Genomic DNA, 21042 nt, shown 5'->3' with positions numbered 1-21042 from the left:
AACTGGATGAAAAAAAAAAAATTAAGTACTATTTCAAAGAACTCTGTCACAGCTTAACATTAGTGAATAGATTGATCATTGTATACATTTTTTTAATTATAAAAACCTAACTTTCTACCAAGTGATGGTACACTATTTTATATCCACTTTATTTGTGTGCCCGATATGATAATCTACCACATTTGATGAAAAATGTTTCAACCACAAGAGGGCACTGTTTACAAACTATTTCCTTTCCTTTCCACTGCTGATGGCCAGAAGTATCACTTTTAGTGGCTTTCTAATAGTTTTTCTCTGTTACAAAGAATTAAAAAAAAAGAGAGGGAGAAATGATTGTAATAAAAATTATGAAAAACCTGCTGTAAAATCCAAATCCAATAAAACAGTGTCTGTTCCTGCATAGGTTTAGAGAAAGCAGTGGTAAATCATACCATATTTCCACCAGTGAAACATTGAAGGAGTAAAGAGTAAGGTCAGTTTGATAACAAGGTGGCAAAGTTTGACAAAGCCTCTTTCTTTTAGGTGTACCGAGTTTATTCTGCACAACTTCCTGTAAGGGAAAGCAGTCAATAAAGCCATATAAAAAGAACCAAGGTAACCGTGAAGAGAAAGCTGCTCGGGGCAAAAATAATAATAATAATAGGCCTGAGTGTGTGAAGAAAGTGACACATAAATGTTTAACATTTAGAGAAACATTAAAGTTAACTCAGACAGCCACCTTTGTCAGAATACTTATAAACAGGATATAAAAGACTTCCTTATTATGTCCTATGTGAGATACAGCCTGCTATATGACACCACAGTTTACAGGAAAATACGTCACTATCTGCTAGCTGATTTCAAACTAGTTGGATACGGTTGATGGAGAACTTTGCTTCAGAAGTTTCAGTGTGAGCAGGATCAGCTCTCTGTACCTCCCTTGATGCAGCCTGTGCTCTTTTCCTGCATTCGTACCTGAAAAGCGAAGAGTTGAAGCCTGGTAGGAGCAAAAGGAGGATGAGATCATCACACGATGGATTTATTTTCTGATTTACAACCTCTCCCTCCAGACAGCATTTGTTTGAGTGGAAAGATCCGGTATCAGCAGCTCAACATGTGACAACCCCGCCTGCAACTTTTTGGAGCGCCACTGACCAGACTCTAGTAAAACACACTCGAATGCCAGCGCATGCTGTACGACGTAATCAGCCGTGTCTAATGTAAATGGTAATGTATTAAAAGTAATTAACCTCACACGGCATAAAGTGAATTAGAACACACTTCTGACCATTTGGCGAGACCATATTGATCAAATGCACCTTTTCGTTCCCCGCGCAATTAAACAGCTGTTGGTTCATATCGTCTAATGCCAGGGCCCGAGCTCATGAGCCGCGCCGAGTGCACTAATCAGCTGCCACATGTGCAGCTGTGCCAACACACAGGGCTCAGAGGGTTAATTAAAATAGGAGCAGAAAATGATGCAGAAACACACACTGCTTTGCGGTTGCATTATGTTGATTTGAACTTGTTTTGTCACTCCACCCCTTCCCCCGGTGTTGAAACACAGTATCTAATTTTAATAAACACAAAAAAAGCTGACGGCAGATTCAACGAGCACACAGTCAGATCACCAAAAAATGGAAAGTAGTGCATAGAGGTGGGAGTGAGATGATATGGGATATTTTAGTGGTATTTATAAATGAATCCAATCAAATATAGAAAAACTAAAGAAAGAAAAATTCAAGCAGAATAACAAGTCGACAGCAGACTATAAAAGCTTGTCTGCTTAATTTTGAAATAATGCATGCATGACAACAACAACAATAATAACATAAAAATCTCTTTAACTTGCATTTGACAAATTAGCATAACACTGCAAGAAGTGGCTCCATCCAGATACATGTAACATAATCCAAGAATAAAACCTTTAATCAGTTCAACACAAATGTATGAAATACAATCGCACAGAAAAAATAAAAACATGGTAACACATCAACAAAGTATTGATGGAATGTGCTCCTCCATTTCTGCTTAGTCATTTTACTGTGTTTACTTGTTATTTATGGACCATGTGGAAAGAGCTGACCTATGTCACAATGATTATGCTCAGTGGTTAACTGTAGTCCGAAAGATAGGAGGAGTTGGAAATCTAATCAACAATCTACACGACGTCCGCGCTTTCACCTTAAAGTGCCCTTTGCTTCCCTGACCTCAGTGTGTTGAGTGTCTGGCATAATTATATTATACTGTGGAAAACTGTAAGTCTTTCCACATCAGTTTCAAGTTTTAGTACACTGACTATGGTACAGTAAACATGGTATGCATTGTGCATGAGATAATCTAATATCAGAGAAACAGGATTGATGTTTTGGTAAAAGGATTCCAGGTATTTTCTTCAGTAATTATTGTGCTGAGCAGAAGTTTACATACACTGATAAGTAGCATGTATGGAGTCTAAATTGGTACATTTAAAGAAACAAATAAAGATGTGATTTTCAGAGTGATGGCTGTACTTGCAGCAACTTTAATAGTTTTAAAACCACATCTTGAGATGGTTCCCCCACCACAGTTTGGAACAAAGGCCCAGTTGAGACTTTACTTCCCGACGCACGTCAAGAAGCAGTACAACCCGCCACATGTGCTGCTGATCGCCTTCTACAATGCCACTATTCTGTCTGTCCTGTGTTTCTCTGTCACTGTGAGGTTTGGCTCGTTTGCAAAAACATGACCGGACCAGACTGCAACACACAATTAGGTCTGCAGAGAAAATCATCAGGGCTGACCATCCTTTAATCCAGGACATGTACAGGTCTGGGGTCAGGGAAAGAGCAGCTAGCATCTCTGGAGACTCCTCACATCCTGGATACAAACTGCTTTGTCGTTTACCTTCAGGCCGGCGTTGCAGAATGCTATTTACATAAAAACAGCCGCCACAGAGACAGTTTCCTCCCCCAGGCTGCTTCTCTGATGAACACTTAACAGTGTCCAGATCAATACTATGCACATTTGCACTAATTTGACCTTGTCTTCCTTTTTTGTAAAAATGGAACGTCCAGGAGAACATGAGAGATTTAACGTGACGTCCTCCTCATGTTAAATCTGCCAAAACTTTCATAATACTGAGGCCTAAAGGCTCGGTCTTGAGCTCAGTCTTTGCCATGCCCTTTCGGAAATCTGCAAGTTTCATATATTTTGGAAAATGTTTTTGGAGCAGACGCTTTTCAGCTGACATCTCTTCATCCCATGTTGATGCTAAACTCAGTTCAGGGTGGACAGTGACACCAGAGTCCCATCATCTCACAGCTGCTTTCACACATCCTGGCCAATTTCCTTCCAAAAATTTCAGCATAGAAAAAGCAGGCTGATATCAAACTTCTAAAACGCCCTTAACATAAACCCTTCTTAGATAGTTTTTGATTAAGCATAAGCAAGAAAGCTTTACAGATGGATTATCTAACTCCTGGAGGAGAACTACATCGTATTGGAGCTGGGAAATTAGTTCAGAAAAAATAACTCTTAACCTGAGTGAACTGAATTTAGAACTGGGTCTTGATACGTGAACTGGAACAACACCGTTATTAAAGTAGAAGTCCATATTAAATAATTTGCCGAATACTGGTGGAAATGCATGGTAACCTATCTGTATAATTTTAACCAGGTGTGGATTTGAGAAGATCCACAATAAATTCAAACATGGTTGTAGAGTCATAAGTCAAAAAGAATGGTCCAAGTGTCTCACTAAAATCCTAAAGTCTTGAATATAAAAATCATACTGGTAGCAAGTGGATTTATGTGAAACTTCAGCAAGAGGTCGGCCTTTTATCTGCAAAATTATTAAGTGAATTGCTTGTCTTGTGCAAAATCAAACATGTGCAGCAGTTGGAAGATATCCTACTAACAACCTCAGAAATCACACCTTTCTCAACGAATGTGTTCTGTTCTTCATGTTTATTGCACAAAACTGCACAAACATGTTACAAAAACAAAATAAATCACATTTCTCAAACAAGACAAAGTTTCATTCGACGTCCCTACATAATTAAAAAAATACAAAATAAATGCATTCTATTATTGCCATAAATGTGAGTAACATAAAACAGACATAAAAGCTCAGCAGAAGTCACCTCCGTGTGCATCATTACATCTCAATGTGGAATACATCAGCACAAACAACGTCAGTGGAAGTAAAGACTTCCTAGAACTTTAAATAAGTTGCATTATAAATATAAACCAGCGGTTTTAAAAATGCACAACTTATTAGTATTCCTTCCATATTTTAGTGCTCGTAAAGAGTGACAACACTGCAAAAAGAGTGTCATCTGTTCATGTTTGAATCAACCTGCTTGAATTAAATATCAGGAAAACTTTTTACATAAAAGGTGATTTTTTTTATTGCAACCAATTCCATTATCTTTTTTCTTTTTTTATCATCCCCAGGGCGAATCACTTTGAGTTTTTGCCAGCATTGCAGTAGAGAACCATAGAAACCACCATGGCAGCGATCTGTAAACAAATAAAATTCATTATTGGTTGATCAAATTCAGTAGCATTCCAAACATGTTTAAAAATCTCTACTCGGTACATTTAGAATAATAAAAAAAAAATAGTCAAACATAAATCAAATTAAATACTGATTTACCTCAAGGGAAGCTATTCCTATAGCTACACCAGCAATGATAATAGCGTTTTCCTCCAACAGCTCCACCAGCTTAACAAAGCAGCCTTTAACGTTCTGAAAGGGAAACATTGGGTTTCACATGAGGAACAGACCTGAGAGGTAGATCTCCTTTGTATTTGAATAAGAAGCTGAAACAGAAATGAGTTGGTTTCATACCGATTTATGTGCTGTATCTAAAGTGCATGGTCCTGTGCCAGAGAGGCAGCATGGTGGGGGGTATTCACCTCCGATGTTAAAAGGGGAGCCATAAAAATCTGTGTAGTTCTTGTAACCACAGCAATGAAACTGAAGATACATAAAAAATATAATTACACATCTCCTTCATTGCCTCAGTGGAATATATTTTACCACAATAAATAAATGGCTGATAAAAGGAATAAATTCAGTACCTGCTCCATGGCTGTATCCCAGAGTTCTGTCTTTTCTGTATCTTTTCCATAGTTTGTTTGAATTTCTGTCCTTACATCATTCTCTAAATTGTTGAAGATTTGATCAACCTGTGAATGAAACATCAAAAGTAACACATTGTTATTTGCTTTTAAAAAAAGATCTGATCTGTAAAATGTAAGATCAGGAACGTCCTGGTTTACGTTCCACAATCTCTTACCTCATCGGTGAAGACGAACAGCACGATACCCCCTGCAACCTCGACGATGAAGATGATCAGCACAAGACTGAAGAACTAAAGGGGGGCAAACAATATAATATGTTTTAAAGAAATTAGCGAAAATGAATTGTTTTACATATTATAAATCTTTTTCTTTACAGCAGTTAAATTTATATTCTACGTAAGTGTGGCAATAGTAACGATTACCCACCGTCAGCAGCATACACCTGCTCTCTTTGACGGCGCCGCAGCATCCCAGAAAGCCAATGATCAAAAGCACTGCGCCCACTCCGATCAGCATGTAGCCTACATAGTTCAGCTTGAAGACCTCATCTGGCAACTTGACCACATTCTCCACCAAACTCAGCAAAGAGTCGCTGTCCACCGTCACCCATATACCAACTCCCAAAATGACCAAACCTGCCAACTGAACGAGCAAAGAGAAACAAGAGCATTAGAAGAGCAAAAACAAGCAAACAGTGAGAGAACATGTAAATGATGATCATCCTCCTGGACATGCTGGGAAAATCAAACTATTCTAAATTATTACTCAATAATTATTCTTATCAAATGTGGTATTTGTTAGAGGATTTTGTCATATCAAAGAGTTAATGGCAGGATTTGTCATGTTTTCTCTTCAGCATACCACCTAATTTTGTGGAAAAGCACATTTTTAACTTCTCAACCAGATCAGATTTCGATGAATATCTTCCACAGGATGAAATACGAAAATGATGGTTAAATGATGCCGTATCATAGTGTTGCTGACAGTGGGTGGTGTCATCCGCTACAGTTTACACAAGAGAAGAAGTTTCACAGAAAAGAAGTAACGCTTTTTCTCTTTCCCCAACTTACAAAGATGCCACCGTTGAAGATGAACATCATGACTTTAAGGAAACCTGTGCAACACATCTTGGCTGATTTTGGCTGGTGAAAAGAAGAAAACAAAAACAAAAAAAAAGATTAGTATGAACAGAACAGATAAATTTTTTTTTTACTTGAAAAGAACAGGTTGGGGCACAGGTGGACACAGAAAACGTCAAATAGGATTACACTGTCAAACATTAACCTAGGCAAACTACAAAAAAAACAGAGAGGAGGGTTCTAATCTTCTTTAAATATTGCAAGTTTTTCTTTCTCGCATGGGGCACAGTTTCGGTTTAAGCATTAAGCTGAATAATCAATGCTTTATTTTAAGTCACTTGACTGTAAATGGTGTACGTTAAGCCCGGATTTACCACAGCATGTAAAATTTACCTGCAGCCTTATGTCTAAACACATTCTACATATTGCTCATATAACTTCCTAGTGTGCCAGTGTAATTTATGGGAGCATATAAAGGTGGTGGCTCATGTTCTCTTCAGTGGAGAAAGCGTTGCCATGATTTCTCAGAGTTGATGACTGACATTAACTTTCTCTAATTAACTGTTTCCAAGGGTTTATGGGTCGAAATGGCACTCTGTTCTAAAAAAACAAACAAAAAAAAATGCTTTGATATCTTCCTGGAACAAAAGCACCATAAAAAAACAAAAAAAAAAAAAACGCACATTCACCTTTGAACCTATCATTGCCCAATTTATTCCTCTACCTATTCCCGGTTGAGCTCAGTTTTATGGTTATTGAAGTTTTTTTTTTTTTGCCCTTCCTTATCAAAACAGGCAATAAAACGCTCAGGTGGCAGCAGGAAACCCGACGCTTGCCCGACTGCCTTCAGTGGAGACAAGAGGGCTATTTTATCCAGTGTACATGCTGTATATTATTATCACTTCTTTTTAAGAAAAATGTAAAAGTTTGATAATTCACTTGTTTTTTTTTGTTTTGTTTTTTTCTTGTGTTTTCTGTTTAAGAGAACAGCATTGGACTTTGGATCTTCAGTTGGTTGGGACTAAATGGCATAAAAAAAGAGAAAATAATAAAAAGAACGTCTGCGACTGAAAAGCACAATCTTGCATCAAATGATCAAACTATGGGATAAAATACTGGCTACGGCTAAAATGTTGACAGAATTCGTCACTTCTTTGACTTTTTAGACAAAAATGTACCTATATGTACTTTTTTTTTAATTTATTTTTTTTTAAGTCAAATCTGTCCAGGTTCTGCCCTGATAAGTATTTTGGCAAAAGGTGCAATAAAGCATAAGATCATACCTGTACTGCTGAGATGAGTGTGTGTCCGTTGAGGTCTGATGCTTCAGGAGTGTGTGTACTCAGCGAGGCTTGTGGTCGTCCTTATATCGTTCACACAGACACACGTAAGCTGGAGTTCGTGCCCGATATGTCATCAGGAAATGTTTTTAATCTGATAGGATGACAAAGATAAATTCCTGCTGACCAAAGTCCATCCTCAATATGCTTTCATGATCCAAACGTTTCCAAACAATTCATGATCAAACTAACTTCAAACAGCATGTTGAGCAACTCTAACATTTGATTTGACAATTTGATTTTGATTTAAAACTCCAATGAATGAAAAGTAGAGAGCCTTTAGGAAAAAGTCATATGACTTGACAACTTGTATCAGAGGTTAATTAGTGATGTGAATACGTCATGGAAACATTTTGTAATAAATAAAGAGATTGATTGTTTTATTTCATGCAAAGATCAATGATAAATGAAACTGCAGCCAGAGCAGTGAACAAGGTGGAGAAATGAGACAGAGATATCTCACACAAGTATAACGCTTACGACTATTTGACCGAACACGTTTGGTGTTGGTAAAAATGCCTCAAAGTAAAACAAATAAGACAATATACAATTGTGAAGTGGAAGGAAAATTTATCACAAATAAAAATCTGAAAAGTGTGACGTACGTTCATATCCAGTCCCATTTGCTCTGATAGCTCTAAAAGAAATCTAGAGAAATCCACTGTCTTCAGAAATCACCTGAACGGAGTCTGACTGTCGATAATTTCATCCCCGTATAAACGTGGCTGTTCTGTGAAGGCCTCAGAGGATTGCTCGTGAAGACCATGGGACACAAAGTTCTGGAGACGTTCAGAGCAAAGTTATGTTATAAAACGTTGGCCCAAGCTTTGAGCATCTAGTGGAGCATTGTTCAAACAAATACAAACCTGTATTTAACACACGTGGCCTTTAAAGAAGAACATGTTGATGAAAGCCATTGTTGAGAGAAAGTCAGAAGAGATAGTGTTCACAGTTTGTCACAAGACATGTAAGAAGAAGGAGCTCTGCTCAGATGAGGCCGGTATTGAACCTCATGCTGCGTGGTGGAAATCTAACACTGTAAATCTCCTTGAACACACCATGATGCTTTTCTTAAGCTGGGGCAGGGAGTCTGACTAGACGTAAAGAAAAGATGGAGGGGTATAAATACAGATTGATTTTGGAAGAAATCCTTTAAGTCTCACTGTCACTAAACTGGAAGTGAAATTAAATAGTGACTTTAAATTTGGCACAAAACTCAAATCTATAGTAAAACAGAAAAAAAAATCTCAATTGCCAAAATAAACAGACAAAATTTTGAAAACACGATTTATGCTTTTATTCACACATTGTATTTTGGTGACAGGATTTCCTCTCGTCTTCATCTTGTCCAAAAGGCAGATCAGTCACACGTCCCTTCTGTCCTGCTCTGTACTAGCTTCCTGCGTACTACAAAGCTAATTTTAAAATCTTTTGATTTGTTTTTAGATGTGCTTCAAGGTCTCCAACGTCAGCAGACCAGCTGCTCTAGATCGCTCCAAAGACAGGACTGAAGTTCAGAGGCGATTGGGTTTTTACCATTGGTTGTTAAAAAAAACTGGTTGTTTCTATGTAGTGGACAGGCTCCTTCACTGTCTTTTCTTAAATTTGTTTTGAACACATGTTTTCACACTGTTGTTCACCACAGCATTAATCATTTACGAGTTGTGCTGTCGACCAGAGTTTTACACCCGTTTTCACTTATTTAGTAATTTTATTTATTCCTAATGTACAGCATCAGATCAGAAAATGTTGCATGATTTCTCTACAAGGTCTTCTTAGATAACTGTAACCGCTTCAGAACATATTTTTTCCCTGGTTTTGGGATCCAATTTTAAACTATTTCAGATCATTTTAGCCGCTTTCCTGTTAAGCTGACAAAAAGTATGGAAGTACTTCACAAAAGTAAAACTAAGAGACATGATGCACAGATACAGATTTTTTTTAATGTCAACTGTAAGAGGCTAGAAACCCGACAAATGAAATAGTACAGTGGCAATTATTAAACACACATGACAAAAATAAGTTAAATAGAGGGAGATAACGGCATCTTTTCAAAACAAAGAGTTACATGCTTTTTACACAACGAGCACACCTGTTATAATGGCATCCATACACGAGTTTGACCTCAACCTTCAGGAATGTTAGGGCTTTTTGGTGATGCATTTACACAAAATGGCCACAGGAGGGCAACGCAACACAAGTAAATCCATGCTGATCTGGTTCGCTTCCTCAACTGCAACAGGTGCTGTTAAAGCAGGGATGTTATGAACAAAGGCAGAGAGGAAGCTCTTTGGCTTTACTGGATAACAGTCTGAGGAAAGTATGAGGGATCTCTCAAACCGCCTCAAGGATGAGGAGAAAAATCCAGTGAAGTTCATCTGCTTAGGTGTGTGAAGTGAAACCGGTTGAGAGGACCGCTCCTGTTGGCGCCGATCGGCTATCAGCAAGCACAGCCTCTCTGACTCGTGTCAGGCTTATCCTTCAAGGTGTCCCCCTTCTGATTGACTGGCTGGCTGGTGTAACCATTGACACTCTCGTTCATCTTCTCACAGATAAGGTCCACCAGCTTGTCGAAGACCTGCTTCACGTTGATGTTGTCTTTGGCGCTGGCTTCGAAGAACTGAAAACCTGTGGACAAATAAAGATAATGGGGCGATGAATCAAAACTCATCAAGTGACAGACGGGTGATCCGAGTGCTCCTGCAAGATTAGATAAAAACAAATCCAACGTGTGTGTGCGCACATGTTTGTTTGTGTGTGTGTGTGTGTGTGTTATTACCAAGCTCTGTAGCCACTCTTTGGGCATCTGCTTTGGGGACTTGTCTGTCGTCTTCCAAGTCCAGCTTGTTGCCCACCAGCACGACCTGAGCGCTGTCCCAGGAGTAGGTCTTGATCTGGGTTGCCCTGGGAAACAGAACATTTTCACAATTATTCTGCTGCTGAGCCCAACATGGACACTGAAGAAAAGCTGATTTCAAACAATGAGACAATGTGGTTTTATTTGAGAACTATTTAAATTTGGCAATGAACAGAGTAACTAAGGGTCACTAATCATTTATTTAGGAAGTAAGGCTCAATTTAATAACACTTGCACTGATGTCTGCTTCACCTACCTTAAAATTAATTTAACACCAGCTAGAAGGAAAAGTTACTACAGACATATATTGGCATTTATGTATAAAAAAAGTCTGAAAATAAATTTGTTAATTCACTTAAAGTCACCAGTGTCACCATTGTCGGTACCCGTGATGTTAATACAAAGTACTGTTACTAAGAAATTATCATAGTCTTGTAGCATTTTACAAGGTTGGAGCATGCAGAGAAATTGATCTTTGACCCTTCCTCTATGCCCGTAGTATTTCTCAAAAAGATTTAGGCAATGAAAACGACAAATTGTTTTGTGTCTGTCAAAACATTTTCAGTGTTCTGGAAATGTCAATCAGTTTGTTTTTTATTTTAATCTGCTGGTATTTTAAAGAGTTTGCAATGCCATGATCTGCAGCAGGTTTCCAGTGTCTTTGAAAGAAAAACGGTCCCACAGCATCACAGAACCTCTACTGTGTTTAACAGTGGGAATGAGTGCTTTCCAACACATCCTTTGTTTAGTTTGCTTTGTCCATTTAAAATCAAATATCTTATTTTTACACATCTGTACAACATATTTGGGTGTTGCCAATTTATTTATTTTCCATACCCAAATCCTGACATCTCAAGATGACTCGTTATAAACCGAACATAAAATGAGTAATTGTAACCCTACCCCCTGACCGGATTTTAATAGGCAAATGCTAACATTTTAGGTTCATTTGTGTTTATTTTGAAACATTTAATTAATTTCCTTAAAAATATCTTTGGACAATTACAAGTGGCCAACAGAATTGGGGGCTGAAGTAAAAGTTTAAAAATCTAACAACCTAAGCTGCCGGTAACTCAGAACGTAACGAGACATGTTGTGATTTTTAGCTCTATTTAATCACACCAATTTGCGTACAATAAATTTCTATTGCCATTTTTGGCACTTTTTGACATCGACGAGGGTGAGTTAACTGTGAACAGTTTTTTTTTTTGTTTTTTTTTTAGGAGGCAGGGGGTTAATAAAATAGTTGCTGTTTTAGCTTTAGACTATTATTGGTCTTCAATTGATAACAACCCTAGGTTCCAAATTAATGAGATTAGAAGACTTTTGAGATAAGTTAGCATAAGGCGAGTTATCAGTGACAGTGGAGCTGAATTTCCTTGGTAGGGTGGAAATACAGGGAACTTCTGCACATCTGTGCAGACTCAATTACAGCTGATTGGTTTACAAAGTTATAGAAAACCTGTAGGTTTCCATCTTTTTCCATCTGTTCATCTGGAAATAACATTTCAAACCAGATTTTGTATGCATTATAGCTGCCTGTCGAACTGCTTTTCACTCGCCAAAAACAACAGGAGCATTTCCAAACAGCAGCAGCTGAGCAGCTGTAATCATTTATCAGTCTAGCATGGAACATAAACTCTGGTGTTCAGGCATTATTGGGAGCCTTGCACCTGCACCAATAAGCATGTTGTTATTAATGTCACAACAAGCAGGTGTTTGTTTCAAGATTTATTTTTTTATTTTTTATGAAAATTATTACAATAATTATTAAAAAACAATAATAATAAAAAAAACAACAACTGAAAACCTTTATATTTGTGGGGTACAACCGTATAATAATAAATATTAAACATCTGCTCTTTGTTAGGTTTGTCTTTGTTTCGGCAGTCAAACAATGTTCATGTTACTATGCTAAAGTTATGGTGGTTCAGTCTGGCCTGGGCATCATTCCCCCTGACCTCCTGTTCTCCCTACATGTGTTAAGATTTCTCGATTCTGTTTAAAGCCGTTTTGTGCCATTTTGGCTTTGTAGTTGTTTAGAAAATGTCCCAGCTAAATAATAATCAGCTTAGGCTTGCTTATTAAACCTGGCAGACGACAATAAAATGCTGTGGTCTCATGTGAAAGTATGGAGTGTTAGTATTGTTTCTTTTGGCTAGAAACATGGCCGTCTTGAGTTGTTTTATATCGCTAAATTCAGCTAAAATGGGGGTTTTAAAATTAAAAAAAATAAATAAAAATCTAACTATAGCAGAAAGAAGTCCTTACCAGTCCTGAACCGCACAGAAGGACTCCTGGCTCGTGATGTCATACATGAGCAGGAATCCCATGGCTCCCCTGTAGTACGCTGTGGTGATGGTCCTGTAGCGCTCCTGACCCGCCGTGTCCTGCAAACACAGGGTTTCTTGGTAAGAATCGAGAATTTCATTTCAATAAATACCAACAATCACACAATCGCTTCCCTCTGATTTTTAGGACAAAAGTGACACAGAAAACAACGGTTAGCTGGTAAATAAAAGTTTGGTTGTTGATTTGGTGTTGCGTCACTGCTGCAAAAAGTGTTATTTCTGCTGAACTTTCCTTTTGTCAGAGGAGAGTATAACACCCAGAACAGAAGATTTAGTGCAGTTATCAGACGGGAGTCCTTGCCTTCCGCTAGCATTCAGTAATAGATCTGTCCCCGGTGTCAGTCTGCGCAGTAAGCACATTGGGCTCCGGCAGCTCAAACCCATGCATCTTTCATGAAGCCTGCCGTCTGGGGACAATGTTAAACATCAACTGTCATTAGCTCTGGAGCGCGATAAATTACTTTAAATTCATGACAGGCAGCGACACATAAGAGAGCAAACAATGGAAAGCTCTACTTGTTCTGCTACTCCGTCTGCGGAGACTGACGAATTAAAAAAAGAAAAAAAAGAAAAACTTCTCACCCACAGGTAAGTGCTATTAATTATCTCAAGTAAATTACAGTTTTGACACTACAGAGACAGCTGCTTTTTGTGCCCCGTTTTGCTGATACAGAGACTGTCAATCTTGTTGTCTTTTAAACAAGATATTTTTATGTCATAAATAAGAAAAGCAAAAACACTTTCTGAGAATCCAAGCCGCAGCTGATCTTTCAAGGCTCATTGCTTAGCCTAATGTGAACATGAAATGCACATTTACAAGGTAAAATATACAGCAAACATGTAAAATAATCTCTTCCTAATGTAGACAGCAATGTTTTAATGGGCAGCATAATTGCAAAAAATAAATTCAGAGTCCAGACTTCAGGAATAGTTTTTTGGCAACTCATATAAAAGCTCAACAATATTGAAGAATTAATCTAACACTAGGAGACAGGGGAATTGCTTGAGATGCACTTTATGCATATAAAAAAATGATGATTCTGCAGTAATCAAGCACATCACCTGATGTTCATTTGTCAAAGATGCAGTTTACCCCTACCTGCAGAAAAGACAAAGAGACACAGAACTGAAGAAAAATGGAGAAATGTTTGGCTGGGCCTGAAAAGCATTTCTAGACAGAGAATAAAATATTGGTTTAATATTTCCAGTTGCTACCTGCAGGATACAAGTCTCTTCACAAAATGATGCAAACAAATCCAATATAGTCATTAAAATGCCATTCTTCTTTTATGTTGTTCAAGAACCTCGCTGCGAGTCTACAAAATGCCCTCACTGCCTCAAACTTGTCAATGCCCACTTGCCATCAAAGGTACAAACTGATAGAAAATGGCACAGTTGCGCTTTAATTTGCCAAGCTACCGGGTCGGTGCGGCTCAGTAAGCTGTAATATTGTCCGGCTTATTCGGGAGTTAATTAATTAAACTCTGTCTGGCCAGGCGGGGTTAAACCCAAACCTTAAAGGCAGCAATTTACTAGTGCGGTGACAAAAGTGACGCGCCAGTACGTTGCACCTGCTTGTCGCAAGCACAACTGAAGGGGGTCCAGGATGGCACCGTACGGGTCTGCTGTACGACTCGCTTTCACATGGGCCAACCCGTGTCACAATGCCGAGTGCAGTTACAACACTCTTCAGTGCAGAGCTTGTAACTGAGTGAAGAAGGCTTAAGTTAGCTATTTTCAGTGTTAGTACAGTGTTTAAAATCAATTCAGAGGAAGCGTTGAGATTTGAGAAGCTATTAAATAAAAAGAAACTGTTCTCCACAGCATGTCCACAGTTCACTCAGGCAGGAAAACAAACGAGAAACAGCAAAGAGACGGGAAGAAGCAAAGGTGCCCTTTGTTACCCTTTTCAGCTTTCAGTCTCTGTTAGGGATCATGCTGGAAAACTCAGTTTTGACAAAGATCTGCATTTTCTGGGGAAGAGTTGAAGTGTTTAGTACTATTAGTTGCGCCCAATTCTAAAAAAATATAATTTGTCACATTAACTCTATAATCATTTTGTTTTAAAATGACAGGAAACTCCTCCATTACAGCAAATGCTCTCACTCAGCAGGTGACAACGCCTCTGCCTTGAATGTAAATCTTTAATGACGATTTGCAGCAGGAGGACCAGGAAAAAAACCATCATCTTATCTTGTATGCTGTATTTTTATATCTTATTATATTATAGTTCATTAAGAGAAATTGACTAAAATATTCACAAAGCTTTAAAAAAATGGAAATTACCCCCCAAAAAAAGAAAATTAAACAACAATACTGCTTTGACAATTTAAACTAGAATACAAAATTTGTGACACTACCTATATATATAAACCCATCCGTACACATTGTTGTTAAAATAGAGTTGTTGTTCACTTTTTCTCAGAACTAAAACTGAAGTGAATGCAACAGGAGGGAAAAAAAAGAGAAACATTCCCCAGGAAAACCTTTTTTTTTCTGAAACCGTTTCTAGCATGTCAAAATCTTGAAACGGCATTCTTGTTTTGTTGAGTTTTGACTCTTACCTCTAATGTCAGTGCATCAACTTTCTACGCGTTTTAGTTGATGTACTTTAGGGCTGCATTCTGCGTTTTTGCTTGGGTGAGACATTTTAGAAACACTGCTGAATAAATGTTCTCACAAAACATCTAATAAAAAGCAGTGTTCAGTCTCTATTTGAATTTTTGTTTTTTAATTTCTGCAGGGAAGAAAAAAACAACAACACGCTTTCCCTTGAAATAAAACAACGGGTTTTGGTGTTCAACATTTAGTTAATTTGTAATAGTTTGAATCAAATCCTCTTCAAACCTGAAGAGGAATAAATAAAATATTTATTTGTCGTTTCTTTTTGCAGTTACTCAAGAGCTTCTGCACCTGCTTTTGTAAATAGCATAAAGGGATCGACAAGGAGATGAAGGATTGAAAAGGAGAAAGAAATTAAAAATGTAGCAAAATGGATGTGTAGTGGGGTTTTTTTTGCACGTTAAAATGAGTCTATTCCTTCTAACACACCATAGACAGCTGATAACCGATGGCAGTTTTTAGGGGGTGAGCCTTTACTTCATCATCTCACCCAGATCTGGAGCTTGACCCTCTTGTCGTTCCTGTAAATTGTCTTGACTTTAAAGTCGATGCCCACTGTGCTCACAAACGCCGAGGTGAAGGAGTCGTCTGCATAGCGAAACAGGAAGGAGGTCTTTCCCACGCTGCTGTTGCCGATGATCAGCACCTTGAACATGTAGTCAAAGTTCTGGTCGGCCGCGTCCCTCTGCTCCTGGCCGACCCCGGGGTCCCGGGCTAGCGCCATCTGCTGAACGACAGCAAAATGAGGACAATCCCACATTTGGCAGCAGAATACAGATATGTTCATGGTCACCTTGGTAAAGTTTCCATGGCTCGTCAGCTGCAAAACAAGCCCTAATCAACACTTGCACAACTCTCTGCAAGACGGCTGAAATGAGAAAAAATTTTCAGCTGCTACACCGTTTGTTTTTGCACCACAAGCTGTCAAAACGTCTTACCTAGCGGGGCTCAAACCTGCTGATGATCAGGTAATCAAGTGGTTTTAATTGGCAGCACCTGGCAGTTACTCGCCTTATTAATTCCTCTGAAAGTGGCAAAGCTTTGTTCCCATTTTTTACCTTTTTAGAAATTTTTGTCACATAAAAGACAAATTTCGGCATGTTTTGGCAGAATTGAATGTAATAGAGCGACACAAATTGCACTTGTTAAGTAAGAGTAAAATACAGTTTTTTTTTTTGTTGTTTTTTGCTTTTATATAAAATAAAAATCTGAAAAGAGAAGAGGGCATTTGTAATAGGAATGCACCAATGTAGACATTTGAGCCAATATCGATACTAAAAATTACTATTACCTTTAGAGCCAGTAACAGATATTTAAAGATATTATCTATATTATATACATTTCCTTACCCTTCTGAGATCATGAAAAAAAAAAAAAAAAACATCAAACATTTCACAGAGCTCTGTTTAATCTAAAAAATGACACTGCTCAACTCCACACCTACCAAGATGTTGCTGTGAACCTGAACTCACCGGTCAGATAAAAGGAGAATTAATAAGTGCAACTGCAAAGAGACCCATGCTCACTCTAAAGGGTCTCCAGCAATCAACAACTCAAGTGGATTGAGGATTGCTGGCAAAAGGAGACATGCGCTCCAGAAATTTGGCCTTTATTGAACAGTGCCAGGAAGAAAGCTTTTTTTTTTTTTTTTTTAAAGCTGTAAGAAATCTCATTTGCAGTTTGTCACAGCAAACATGTGCTCTGGCCAAATGAAACTAAAATGAAACATTTTCTTCTATATGAAAAACAGCATGTTCACACCGTCCCCAAATTAAAACCTGGGGGTGGCAGCATCATGCTGTGAGGATGCTTTTCTTCAGGAAACTAGTCAGAGTTGATGACAAAATGGGTGGAGCAAAATTTTTGAGTGAGACACAGCTGAACAGATCTACAAAATGAACATTTATAGTATTTATTAATAACAACAACTGGATGTAGATCCAGATTTGCTCCATAAAGAAAAGACAAGAATTGTAAAAATGTCCTTAAAAGTCTTGAAAGAATTATGTTGTGCGCTGAGGTTTCGACAATCTCCTATTTGAGAATCACCTTGCTGGTGGTAAGAAGGTGTTTCATATCTACCCAACTGTTTTTTGGTATTTTTCCAGGTTTAGCTAAAGCAAATGGAGCAAACCGAGACAGGCCGTTAGTGAAAAAGATCCTTTTAAGATAGCCTATCTGACTGGCTGTCAGTTATGCGTAGACAACACTGGGTCATCTCTCTGTGGAGTTGTAATGTCTAAGGGATCCATAGTGCAAAAAAACTCCTCTAGAAAATATGTTATACTGGTGTAAAAATGGGAGAAACTGGAGCAAGTGTCAAAAGAAAAACTTTGAGAGACCCTCAGAAAATGTGAAGGAACATTGCTAATACTTTTCTAAAAGAAGACAAAAGCACACTGTAAGCATAGCAGTAAAATAACAGCGTTAAATGATCAAGTTATTTTGCTATATAGAAATACTAAACATGACATAACATTTAGGAGAAAAGCTAAAAGTCTCACATTTCCATTGTCAATGAGAGAAAAGTAAGTCAGAGGAAGCCCAAAGACTATGGGAGTACTGAAAAAGAAACCATTTTCCACTGAGCCACATGTCAGCAGATCAAAAGCTGAAGAGTTTTTGAGGTTATCCATTTAGGTTTATCCATTAGTAACAGCTTGTTTCTACAGCAGAGCTGTGTCATTCTTTCTCACTCATACAGTGTGATGCAGCCTCTGGCTCTTTTATAAATAATCACAATTTTTTTTTTTTTACTGTTCCAAAATATATTTTAAATATTATCTGTCAAAGACACACTGATTTCAATTTGTGACACGCCCAAAAAGTTTCTTTTTAAAAACACAATGACAAAATAGTAATATTTAGAAAAATTTAAAGCCAACCTTCTTTGAGACCTCATTAGTAAGTTAAAGGGGTAGTATGTATTTTCCAGGCACATAATGCCATTTCATAGAATGACCAGGTAACAATGCTACTTTCAGTTAATATAAAAAATGCTGCATAAATCAAACTTAAAGAAAATTGACTTTACAATTTGATGCCTTGAAATTGGCCTCTGTCTCTTTAAGAAGCTCCTACCCTTACCGACACTCCGCTTTAGCACATCTCCACAACAATGCTTCTCATTATAACGTTAACAGCTGCTCTTAGAGTTAGACCAAGAAGCAGTTTGTACGCTGAGCTCAGCAGACTCACAGTTCCACCAGGTGTTTGCTAGTGCTGCTGCTGCTAGTCTGATGGAGCTGAGCAGCTCAGCTCAGCTCAGCTCAGCTCAGCTCAGCTCAGCTCAGCTCAGCTCAGCTCAGCTCAGCTCAGCTCAGCTGGGTACTGCAGCTCCAAGGAGGAGCTTTGTGATAGCAAGCATTTAGGCAATCTTGAACGATAACATGATATAAAGCTCAAAAAAGTCAATCTTACATAATACCCTCCCTTTAAGAGGAGAGATAAAGTCAGTTGTGGTCAGCGCCACCTGGAAGTAACTTTCGTAAAATGTGGTTATTGATCAGAATGGCATCAGAGTATTCAGTTTCCAACAAACAGTTCACTGGTTAAAGCCTATAAAGAAGAAAACTGTCTTGTCCCGTCACAAGCTGATTTTCTCTAAAAATGACTGGAATTGCAAACTTTTCTATCTGCAGTTCCAGACCATTACCAAGAAACAGAGATTTGCCAAGAAACACTGGACATCTGAAAGTCTGTGCACTGAGGAAGAGCATGAGTTCTCTGAGAAGTATTTCTTATTTTTCATTTTTTGGATGCGAGTAACAAGTCTTGTTTGGCAGTGCCCACTTTGCGACTTTGGACCGTCTAGATACGGGCAAAGTTAATGACTGGTGGAATAAATGTCTCTCTGTCTTCCTGCCTTTCCTTTCTGAGAGATCATCACTGGGCTGTAAGTCACATCCAGGGCGTGCTCCCTCCACAGTATCCCTCATTATCAGTCACCCGCCTCTCCCTCCGTCCCATTTGTCACATGAAGTCACCACATAAACTTATAGCATCTGTAGGCACTGAGTGGTGTGCTGAGGGCAAAACATCCTCTTAACCTCTGTGTGCATTTCATCCATCACCCACTGACATTCCCACTCAAACATATACACAAGCACACACCCACTGTCATCCATCTCCCTTAACTCGGCCATATTCATCCATCTATGCATCCCCTCCTTGTCATAAGCCATCCATATCTCACCCACTCTCTCCTCCCCTCATCCCTCTGCATCATAATGAGGCTGAACCATCCATTCATCAGCAGCCCACCCCCTCTTTCGTCCCAGAGGAACAGGATGCTAGTGCTCCTCCCTGGCTGGCTGCTGATGGGATCTCTGGAGACCAGCTCAGCATTACCACTTCCAAGATCCTGGAGGAGGCGGATGGGCAGCGTGCTGCTGCGCGCACACACTCAGCAAAACACCCCGTGCCCACGCATGCGCCTACACATCAATGAGCAGCAAACAGTTGGAAGGTTTTTGCAGTTAGTTTGCAGTTAGTTTAGTACAAAGAAGGCAAGTCTTTCCGCATGAAAGCAAACATGCCGCACCGCAGCCGCTTTAAATGGTAAATCTAAAGAAACTGCTCTAACGAGAGCAACTTATCCCACTTTCTAACTTTTAAACGACTACAAATTCCCCCGGTTTTCTACAAGTTAAATCCGTAAAAAAGTTATCATTAAGTCGAAACACGTCTCGTGGCTATCTATGCTTTATCTAGTCTGGCTGCAACAAAGCACCATATGGTATGGTAGCTCTACAAAAACAAACAACAAAAACAAAAAAAAGACCTCCACTGCATCCCCGACTCCCTGAAACACACGTGAACGCAACTTTACCTTGGATGTCGTTTATGATCTGCACTCCTCCGTCCTTATCCACAAACCGCCACCTGAGAGCCGAAAGTTGCGTGCTGCTATCGGCCGCTCCAGCTCAGGTGCTCGCCTCCCGGATCGCCACCCCGGTGCATGTGCCTGACACTGGGGCATCCACTGTGTAACGTGTCAAGTTAGACAAAGAAAAAAAACCCCAGAAACACTTCCGGTTGGAGCTCACAAAAATAAAAGGCTTGGTCAAAGAGGATAACAAAAACTGCACATATCTAAACATCACACATCTTTTTTTTTTTTTTTTTTCCAAATTTCTCTCTGTTCTTCAGAGAAAAATGTCTTGCTATAAATTGAGATTCAAATCATGTCTAAAAGGTAGGTGGGCCACGCCTGGAGAGAAGAGAACAAAAGGATACCAGGATACCAGACAGCTCCAGACCTGGGTAGACCACCCCAAAATTATACTCTAAGAAGAGACACTAATATCACTCAAGTAAAAGAAAGCACAGTGTAGTAAAACTCTTTCTAAAAGTTTTTTTTTTTTTTTTAATAAAAGGTTGCTCAAGTAAATATAACTATACCCATCACTGTATAGGTCAACTGTTGTTTGTCCTCTTTGCCTACTGCTTGAAAGAAAGCAGGTAAAGGGTTAGGAGACTATTTTTAGTCAGCAACCATATGGAGTGTCCAAAGTTGCTGAATCAGCACATGTCCAGTTAAACTGGCCTTCTCATAGGAACTGCAGCACCTATGGAAGTCCAAAGGTGCTGCAGTTCATAAAACAGAAAATCAAATACAACTTTTTTTTTTCTTATTGATCAACAGCAATTTTAAACAAATATATCAGTAGCTTATTAAATAAATATTCAAGTGGATATGTCAAGCTCTGAGAACTACTTCTTATTGTAAATAAGTGGCACTT

At 38.7% G+C, this 21042-nt stretch overlaps 2 protein-coding genes across 6 annotated transcripts; both read right to left on the bottom strand.

The window, feature by feature from the left end:
* Positions 1-3908: 3908 nt before the first annotated feature.
* LOC106914578 (tetraspanin-1-like) lies at positions 3909-7519 on the bottom strand. Its single transcript, XM_014981454.2, has 8 exons — positions 7412-7519; positions 6120-6191; positions 5476-5691; positions 5265-5339; positions 5047-5154; positions 4814-4942; positions 4619-4711; positions 3909-4482 (listed from the first exon to the last, which is right to left on the bottom strand). Exons 2-8 carry the CDS (start codon positions 6174-6176, stop codon positions 4423-4425), a joined length of 738 nt encoding a protein of 245 aa, XP_014836940.2. The 5' UTR covers positions 6177-6191; positions 7412-7519; the 3' UTR covers positions 3909-4422.
* Positions 7520-9391: 1872 nt separating this feature from the next.
* rab3da (RAB3D, member RAS oncogene family, a) lies at positions 9392-20300 on the bottom strand. Of its 5 annotated transcripts, none has more exons than XM_088005065.1 (6): positions 20130-20300; positions 16092-16166; positions 15789-16022; positions 12597-12715; positions 10248-10372; positions 9392-10096 (listed from the first exon to the last, which is right to left on the bottom strand). In XM_088005065.1, the coding sequence occupies exons 3-6, from the start codon at positions 16020-16022 to the stop codon at positions 9909-9911; spliced, it is 666 nt and encodes a 221-aa protein (XP_087861191.1). In that variant the 5' UTR covers positions 16092-16166; positions 20130-20300; the 3' UTR covers positions 9392-9908. The 5 variants fall into 5 exon arrangements, with proteins under 5 accessions (XP_087861191.1, XP_014837480.1, XP_087861192.1 ...); XM_014981994.2 differs by lacking the exon at positions 20130-20300 and adding an exon at positions 16771-17252 and having other exon boundaries at positions 15789-16025; XM_088005066.1 differs by lacking the exon at positions 20130-20300 and adding an exon at positions 16771-17251.
* Positions 20301-21042: the final 742 nt, after the last annotated feature.

The sequence above is a fragment of the Poecilia mexicana genome, unplaced genomic scaffold (assembly GCF_051168715.1).
Source record: "Poecilia mexicana isolate PSO_F unplaced genomic scaffold, ASM5116871v1 scaffold_1, whole genome shotgun sequence".
In the NCBI taxonomy this organism is placed as follows: domain Eukaryota; kingdom Metazoa; phylum Chordata; class Actinopteri; order Cyprinodontiformes; family Poeciliidae; genus Poecilia; species Poecilia mexicana.
This window is presented reverse-complemented; position numbering and strand designations above follow the sequence as displayed.